Here is a 9,768-nt window from a genome sequence, read left to right as displayed (position 1 = left end):
AGCATTTGATTTGTTAAATTCTAAATATTTGGGAAATACAGAAACCATAAATATTAACTGTTTACTTTTCCCTTGAACAATGATACTTTAGTTTATCATTTCTGGTACCTGAACTACCAGCACTGTTAATCAATATCTCAGTAACAGTGATCCCTAAACTGTACGCACTTTTCTGTACCTGTGAAACAGAGACAACTAATGCCAAACGGAAGTTTATGCTCTGTCTCGCTTCTTTGCATGCATTCGAAAATTCATGTATTTTTCATAAAAACTAGCGCTTCGTCAATTCGTTTTTAAGTTTGTTCGAAAGAGTCATGGTATAAGGTTCGGAGAAGGCGTTACATACGCGATACACACAATATTGAAAAAATATAAAAAAAATTAGAAAAAAAAGAAATATTTAAGTGAAATTTCAAGTTTGAATACACAAAATAATAGTAATCTATCTGTTATAATTATTATTAATTAAATATAATTTGTAATAAGTGATAACAAATCAAATTTAATAATACAACAACAAATTCAATAATAATAAGAAAATTATTCTATATGTATGTAGATATCTATTATTTATATATGTATGTGGTGAAAAGTTTAATTCGAAAATAGTACAACGAGTGAAGCTATCAGAAAAAAACACAAATTAAATTAATAATTAAAATAAAAAAAAAACAACTCAACATTTTTTAAAGTAAAATCTGAAATACGTTGAAATAATTTTCAATAAAACAATTTCAACGTTATATATTTTGTGAGTTTTACTCGTTTGAACGCGGAAACGTCGGTAAAGCGGAAATTAAAGTTGAAAAAGTTATAACTAAAACAGTTATACAAAACAAAAAAAAAAACAATCTAAAAACCATCGTCAGCATATAAATTGTACAAAATTAAAAATCTGCAATATAGACAGTATAAAATACATCCATACATACAAACAAAAATTTAAATAAAAAATTTCCTATCATCGTTTTTTCATAAAAAGCAAAATAGTGTGATTTTTTGTTTCTTCGGTACCTTGTTTTTAACATATTGAGGTTGAGAGCTAAAAACAAAGTGAAAATTTATTTTTCTGTAAAAAGCTAAAAAGAAATCAAATCAAATAATTAAAAAATAAAAAAGCAGTGTTCAAGCGAAATCATATTGCTGAAACAACACTTTAAATTATACAGAAAACGCTTTGTAAAGTAGAAGAAAAAATTCCCTCAAGTTTCGTAAAATTTTTTTGTGATATTCGAAAAATTTCCCACTACGTAACGAAGGTGATTTCTTCTTTCATTTATTTATTGTGTATTTTAACGCAACAACAACAACAAAAGCTAGCCATCTTATTTTTCTCAACACTACTCTGGGAATTTTATTACAAATTTACAAGATACGTGCGTGAGAAAGAGACAGCATTACTACGGTTTTAATCAAAATAAAACGACAGCAAATAAACACCAATAACAACAACAACGACGACAAGAAACTAAATGGTTTACAAAGTCTAAAGTAAGTACACAATCTTTTATTTTTTCTTTTCATTGTTGTTTTTTTTTAGTTATTTATGTTTTTATTTTTGCTTCATTACTTTAATAATAAAAGTTGAATGATTTGATGTTTAGGTAAAAATCGATTATTTATTTGTTTTTTTTTTCTTTTATTACGTACAAACAATTTCAAACGCAGGAAAATTGCTAGAAAATCACGTTTTATAAACAGTAAAGTAAAAGTGGCAACGTAGCTAATACGATATTGAGCACACACATTCAAACTGCAAATGCTACGTTGCCGAGTTTCATTTAATTTGTATATATTGGAGGTCGTTTTTTGTTGTTGTTTGTAGTAAAAAGTTATTGCCGTGTAACCAAACATTTTGTTGTTGTAGTCTTCTATATACTACTTTTTTTAACGTACGTACGTCCATATGTTTATATGTATGTATCTACGTAGTATTTATTTATATAAAAATGTATATGAATTACGGGTAGTAGACTTTATGTAGAGTATATACAATAATAAACAACCCTCTTTATTTTAGAAAAACTAAAAATGTTTGAAAAAGATATTTTTGCATTATTCAAATTAAGAATAGGTACAAAATTTTTAAGTAAACATCAAATTTAAAATTGTAAACAAATTTATATAATTTTTATATTTATAAATTAAAAATTGTTAACAAAGTAGTTCAATCAATATAATTTTTATATTTATACCTATGCACATTTTTCAAAATTTAAAAAGGATTTCAAGATGCTTTTCTAAGTTAAATAGGTACCTAGTTTGATTTGTAATTCAAATAAATTATAGTTAGGAATAGTGATTAAAAATCGTGAAATTAATAAAACAATGAATGAAACATTTTTAAAATAAGAATTAACCTTTATATTAATAAATAGTTTTTGAATTTATCAAAACAAATTTAGTTTGAAACACCTTTTAGAAATTTTAACATTGTTTATGAATATGGGTATTAATTTTTATTGATAAAAAGTTAGCCTTATTTGTATTTTTAAATAGGTAGGTATATATGAAAATAAATGTATGAAAACTGACCTGGAAATTGAAAAAATAATCTGAATTATTTTAAAATCAAATACAATTTTTGTTTAGACAGTGAAATTGTATTTATTATGATACATAAGTTTTTGACGATTATTATTATAATCAGTATTGTAATCCTTAATTAAAATACATTTGTATTACATACAAACATTAAAAATAGGTAGGTACCTATAAAAGTTTTAGTTTAAAAGAAAAAAATATGTTTATTTGAATTTTACAAACATTTTTGAGACATTACAATTATATTTTATTTTTGAAAGTCTACATGTTTTTAAATACATATTTTGGTTAAAGCGAAATCGAAACACAATTTTAAATAATTTTAGTAAATAGTTTTATTTACAAATATATTTTTATGCCTACTACATAAATATACAACTGTGTACTTAACAATGAGTCTTAAACTGTATTATGACAAATAAAAAAAAACGTGAATACAACTTGTCAAAGTAATGAAGTATTTTCTAGATTTTCATTTAGTTATTTTGCATTAAGTTGAGTTAAGCAGAGTTATAAAGATAAAATAATAAATTAGTACATTGTAATAAAATTATATATTAAAAACCGAAAAGCAGTTGTGAGCTAGATTGTATTTTCTTATCCTATAATCTCATGTTTCTTGTAAATAATTTTATACCTATTTTGTAAAATTTTTATTTTTTAAGTAATTTTTTAACTAAGTTTTCTTTTTTCTTTGGTTTCTCTTTTTCTTCCCCTCATATTTAATAATCATCTTTGTAAAGGACCAAAATTTAATGCGCAATAAAATACATCAATATAAAAAAAGCAGTAAAGAGAAGGCGATAAATTGGATAATAAGAGAATCATCGCACTACAACAACAGTTAACGCCAGTGACGACAAAAAAAAGTGAGAAGAAGAATACGACGATAAAGCGTTAGCTAAGGATAAAAACAACAACAACAAAAAAGTTAAAACAAATCAACAGACTGATTAAATTTATAATAATAATAAAAGATAATATAATAATTTATATATAAAACGCAAATATATATAGAAAAGTATATAATAAACAAATCTTATATATAATATTGTAAATAAGACAGAAGAGAGAAGAAGCAGAAAAAAGTCGAAGTCGACGCAAAGCGAAGGAATCAAGGAAGTGCGGCGAGAACTAGAAGGATAGAGACGACTACGACGAAGAAGAAAAAAAAGGAGAATAATTAGAAGCAGGACTCGCAAAAAGAAAAAAAAACCATTTATTTAAATAAGCGTTGATTTTATTGTGTGTGATATTTAAATATTAAGCATTAATTTAAAAACAAAAATTCAAACAAAATTTTTGAATAAACCAACTAAATAATCAGACAAAGATTACAAACAAATAATAAAATAAAAATATTACTCAAGAACCAAATCGGAAAACAATAAAAATTGTACTATGACATACTCGCACAATAGCGTTAGTAAAAATCTGAAAATGACAACAGCAGCAACCGCGGCGGCGGCGGCATCAATACGTTCGAAAAATGGAGCAGGAGGAGCCGGTAAAGCCAGCGGAGGCGGCGGCGGTAATTCACCACCATCAACACCACCCCTTAGTGCACATTCCAACAGTATTGCTAGCAACAGTACAAATTATCATTATCATCATCAACACCAGCCGATGCTGAGTAGTTCCCCTCCTGGTAGCAACATGTCTTCGGCCATATCAACCAGCTCAAATTGCAGCAGCTCCTCCAGTGTATCATCCATAGGTTCAAACAGCAACGGTAGCAGCAGCGGCTATTTCGCCTCAATGCGTAAACAACAACGCCAACAACAGCAGCAAAGACGCTCGCCCCAGCAGCAGCAGCAACAGCATCATAACGATAGTGGCAGCTATTATAACAACAACAACCAGAGCTATCATTATCAATCGCAACAGCAGCCGGGCAGTGGTGGCAAACGGTATGCCGGTAGTGGGGGAAGTTCGCAAAAGTATCGTGATGGGCAGCGATCGCCTCAGAACCATCAACGCCAATCGCCCGCCTCGATTTTAGGTGGTGGCCTAAGTATATCACCCGTTATGTCGAGCAACAGTGGAGGCAATAATTCGGCACGCAAGCCACGCTCCAAGCACTCAAGCCCCTTACTGTGTATTGGTGGTGGTAAGATCTCACCTACTCATCCTCTCATTCCCACCGCCCTCACTCACTTTGCCGGCAGCAAGTGTTTCGATGCCCCAGCACCCACTGCTTTGCCCAAACCACCTGAACATTGGACCGGTAGTAAGAGCGCCGAGAAGGCTATCGCCAGCAGTGCTGGTCCCGGCCTCCAAAGTGTTTTAAACGCTACTGCTGCCAGAACTCCCCATCACAATCATCACATCCATCATAACCATGGCTATGCACATGATTCTCACAGTTATGGCGGCCATGTGGTCAAGTCCTCGAAGCGTAATTTGCTCGATGATTTTGATACGCACAATTTGAAATTGTTGCTAAATGTGCAATCGTAACCGCATTGTTAGTTTAACTATAAAATAAAGTAAAAACGCCAATATAACTTAAAATAACAATAACAACAGCAACCGCAAACAATGTTTTAACTTTTTTAACAGCAACAACAACAACAAAATCCGTCAACAATTACAACAAATATATGTATACATATTTAAAAAAAAATCTTAACAAAAAAATAAAACAAACAAACAATAATCCAAATCATCACTCTATGCCCGGCAGCAGAGTTGCTATGAAATACAATCCCAAAACATTCGATGATAATGATGGTGGTGGCAGCTCTCTGTCTGTCTGACGGCAAGTGCTTGTGATCTCAAGTTTATTACAAAGCAACTACAAATAAAAATATATATTTTAACTTTAAATTAAAACATACAAACAAACAAATGCAAAATACACTAATTCATCATATAATTTTAAATACAAAACACAACAAAAATAAAATGCCAAAAATGCAAAATTCATAATCATCAATTTATAATAAAACAAAACAAACAAAAAAAAAACAAAAACTCTTAAACAACTGTGACTTTATATAAATTATTGATAATTTTATTTAATTTAATTTGAAACCAAAAAATCAAAGAAAGAAAAATCTTTAAAATCTACAACAGAAAAGTGCTAGACAAAACAATAAATAAAACATTAGTTTGGAATCGGTTTAAAAGAATATAAAAAAAACTATAAGAATAAATCTCAAAATAAACATTTTTCCTCATGAACAATAAATTAAAATTTGATTTCGAAAGTGATATATAAAATAGACTTGATTGTATTAAAAGAACATTTTAAACTAAAATTAAATAATAATAAAAACAAAAAACTATTAAAAACCAAATACTAAAGACAGTAACAAACAATTCAGTTTAAATTATAATGAAAACAAAATAAAAAACATGTTAAAAAAGCCCACCAAATAAAATACATTTGCAAAACTACAAGAAAAAGCTTAACAACAACAACAACAAATATAATACAATAAGAAGACATTTTCTAAAACCCAAAAGACTCAAAACAAAACAGATAATAATAAACATAAAAAGGCTTTTTCAATAATAAGAACAACAACAACAAACTAAATAAGAAAGGAAGAGATTAAGAACAACAACAACAAAAACATTACTCTTGCCCCTCTTTCGAGACAACAATAACTACCAAAATAACAACAACATGGAGTATAAATACAGTTCAACCAATAAAAGCCTTAAAATCTAATAAAACTAACATCTGTAGCCTCATCTACAAAAACAGAAACAACAACAGCAACAACAACAACAACAACACAAGAACATTAGCAGGATCTTCAGCAGCATAATTCTTCAACTTTAATTTAATATACATACTTAAATTATAACAAATACACATACAAATGTATTTAATTTTTGTTTAAGCTAAGTAAGCCTTATTATTATTCATATTGATTGACCCCATGCCCCTTAACTGACCTAAACCCACCCCCACCCCCTTCACAGAAACGAATTGATGTGTATAAAAGATTTGAGATTTGTATTAAAACAAAAAGAAAAAGACGTAGTAGAAAAAAAAAGCCAAAATATTACTATTAGTTTTGTAAATATTATTTTGTTTTTTCGTTTTCGCTTTTTTACGCTTTAATCAATCAACATATTTTCCCTTTATTTTCATTTCATTTTCTTTTATTTTTTTTTGTAATTATTTTTTATTTTCTCTTTTCTATTTGCAATATCATCAACAATTTTGTGTAGCAATTTATCAACACTACAAATTTAGTTTTACTTATTTATTTTTATGTATATTATTTTTTTTTTATTACTTTCCCCCCCTCTCTCTTACTCACTAAATCATTGCTAAAGGCTCTTGTACACGAAAGAGAGTTTAGACCAAAAGAAAATTATGAAAAACAAATATGTAGTTTGAAGACAGTGAGAGATTTAAAGGGAACTTCATGACAAATTTAACTGTGATCAGTGATGGCAACTTAAATTTAAATATAATATTAAACAGCTAAACGTATAAGAACAATTGCAACAGTGATTATGATAAGAATTAGTAAGGGACATAATTAATTAATTGAGTTAGTTATTTATTTAATTGTAAAGTATTGTTTTTTTTTAGTAAAGCACGTTTTCTTTAAACAAAATTCATTTTACTTAAATTTAAAAAAAAACAATTTTTTTAAAAAACTTTGTTTTGTTAAAAATAATTGTTAATTAAAATTTCGTTTAAAATAGTTAATTTTTGAATTTTTTGCCTTTTTGCTTACTTTTTCATATTCACTGGCACAATTATCAAAATTATAATAAAAAAAATCAAACTAAAATAAGAAAAATTAAAAAAATATTGAGAAATTTTATAAAAAAAAAACATAAATTTTTGTTTTTCAAGTGTAAACAAGTAAACATTTTATAAGTAATTGCTTTAAATTATTTACCTGTTTTGTTTATTAAGCTTGAAAGTAATTTATTTTGTTTTTGAAACAAATTCATTCATTCATGAGTATTCAAATCGGCAGTAGCATAGCATTAAGAAGTTGTCATCATTGTCTGTGATATTTTCTACATTATATTTGTCATGATGAAGCTTTAGTTTAAAAGTAGGTACAACTCTTTTTTATAAAAAGAGCTTTCTTTTAACAATTTTCCCTTTAGATAGGTTTTATTTTATTGCAATTTTTCTATTATTTTCGAAAGCAGCTTTTGCTCTCTCTTGTATATTTGAGCCTTTGGTTTTTCGTTTTTATTTTTTTTATATATTATCTCTAAATATATATACAAATATATATACAGTGGTGGTCAAAACATATGCAACCAGCAACAGAATTTTACAAAAGTGGTTTAAACTACTTTAAGATGTAAAAAAAAATATTCATTTGCTTATAATATTTTTTAATTAATGCTTTAAAAATAAGAATATGAAATTTAATTCAGAATTTTTTGCATTAAAAAGAAAAAAAATTTAAAAAACTACGTATGGGTTGATATTTCATTGGCCAAAACATATGCAACTAATTGCTTTTAAAACATTTCTGTCTATAAAACTTAATATTTCGTGGCAAATCCTATATTTCCAATGACGGCCTTACATCGGCAAGGCTGTGAAGCTATTAAATTGGCAATAAAATTTGCAGGAATAGCGTTCCAAGCATCTACCAATCCTTGAAACATAATATCTGAATTAGTGCAATTTTCGGTGTCGATTCTTTGATTAACGATTTCCCAAAAGTTCTCAATGGGATTTAGATCTGGTAATTGTGGTGGCCATTCCATTACCGAAACTCTTTCTTGTGCTAACAACGATTTAACAACATGTGAAGAGTGCTTGGGGTCGTTATAGTGCTGAATAACTCATCCAAGAGGCTTATTATCCTCAGAATTTGGAAGCATTACTCTTTCCAATATGTCTCTATAGATAAATCCATCCATTATTTCATTAATTTAGAGCGATTGGCCAACTCCAGCAGCAGAAAAACTGCCCCCATACCATTACGTTGCATCCTCCATGTTTCAGTGTCTTTTTGCAGTATGTGCTTGAAGCCGCGTGTTAAGTGGTCGTCTTACGTAACACATGAAATCACTTCCGATGATATTAAATTCGGATTCGTCGCTAAATAGGACAGTCGTCCATTTGTTTTCTGGCCAATTTAAATACTCCATAGCAAACTTCAAACTTTTCTTTTAATATAAGCGGTTTTTGCGCGTAGGGAAATCGTCGGTGAAGCTTGCAGGATGCAACGTAATGGTATGGGGGTTGTTTTTCTGCTGCTGGAGTTGGCCCATCGCTCTAAATTAATGAAATAATGGATGGATTTATCTATAGAGACATCTTGGAAAGAGTAATGCTTCCAAATTCTGAGGATAATAATCCTCTTCGATGAGTTATTCAGCACGATAACGACCCCAAGCACTCTTCACATGTTGTTAAATCGTGGTTAGCACAAGAAACAGTTTCAGTAATGGAATGGCCACCACAATTACCAGATCTAAATCCCATTGAGAACATTTGGGAAATCGTTAATCAAAGAATCGACACCGAAAATTGCACTAATTCAATATTATTAATAATATTATGTTTCAAGGATTGGTAGATGCTTGGAACGCTATTCCTGCAAATTTTATTGCCAATTTGATAGCTTCACAGCCTTGCCGATGTAAGGCCGTCATTGAAAATATAGGATTTGCCACGAAATATTAAGTTTTATAGACAGAAATGTTTTAAAAGCAATTAGTTGCATATGTTTTGGCCAATGAAATATCAACCCATACGTAGTTTTTTAAATTTTTTTTCTTTTCAATGCAAAAAATTCTGAATTAAATTTCATATTCTTATTTTTAAAGCATAAATTAAAAAATATTATAAGCAAATGAATATTTTTGTTTACATCTTAAAGTAGTTTAAACCACTTTTGTAAAATTCTGTTGCTGGTTGCATATGTTTTGACCACCACTGTATGTATATATTTATATATGTATTTTTGTAAATGTAAATTTATATATTATATAAAACAGCTTGTAAAACTCTGGGGCCTTTTTTTATTGTTTAAATTTTCAAAAATGTTTTCAATATTTTCAAAAGGCCTGAAGTTAAGTGATTTTAATGATAAAATAAGCTATTCAAAAATGTTTTAAAAACATGTATTGTGTGATGATTAAATTTTGTAATTAATTTGAAAAAGAAAAAAATATATTATGTTTTATTTTATTTATTATTTTTTTTTTTTTTTGTTTGTACAAATTTATAATTATTTAACTAAATCACTGCTGATATAATAAGGATTAATTAGG

The 9,768-nt window shown here is 28.3% G+C and overlaps 1 protein-coding gene across 3 annotated transcripts; it reads left to right on the top strand.

The window, feature by feature from the left end:
• The first annotated feature begins 287 nt into the window (after positions 1-287).
• Positions 288-6,050, top strand: aqz (aaquetzalli). 3 transcript variants are annotated; one of them, XM_065498773.1, is made up of 3 exons: positions 288-437; positions 560-1,491; positions 3,288-6,050. In XM_065498773.1, the coding sequence occupies exon 3, from the start codon at positions 3,946-3,948 to the stop codon at positions 5,002-5,004; it is 1,059 nt and encodes a 352-aa protein (XP_065354845.1). In that variant the 5' UTR covers positions 288-437; positions 560-1,491; positions 3,288-3,945; the 3' UTR covers positions 5,005-6,050. The 3 variants fall into 3 exon arrangements, with proteins under 3 accessions (XP_065354845.1, XP_065354847.1, XP_065354846.1); XM_065498775.1 differs by having other exon boundaries at positions 290-437; positions 983-1,491; XM_065498774.1 differs by having other exon boundaries at positions 295-437; positions 594-1,491.
• Positions 6,051-9,768: the final 3,718 nt, after the last annotated feature.

This window comes from Calliphora vicina, chromosome 1 (assembly GCF_958450345.1).
Source record: "Calliphora vicina chromosome 1, idCalVici1.1, whole genome shotgun sequence".
Lineage (NCBI taxonomy): Eukaryota > Metazoa > Arthropoda > Insecta > Diptera > Calliphoridae > Calliphora > Calliphora vicina.
The sequence above is the reverse complement of the archived record's forward strand: the minus strand, read 5'-3'. Positions and strand labels throughout refer to the sequence as shown.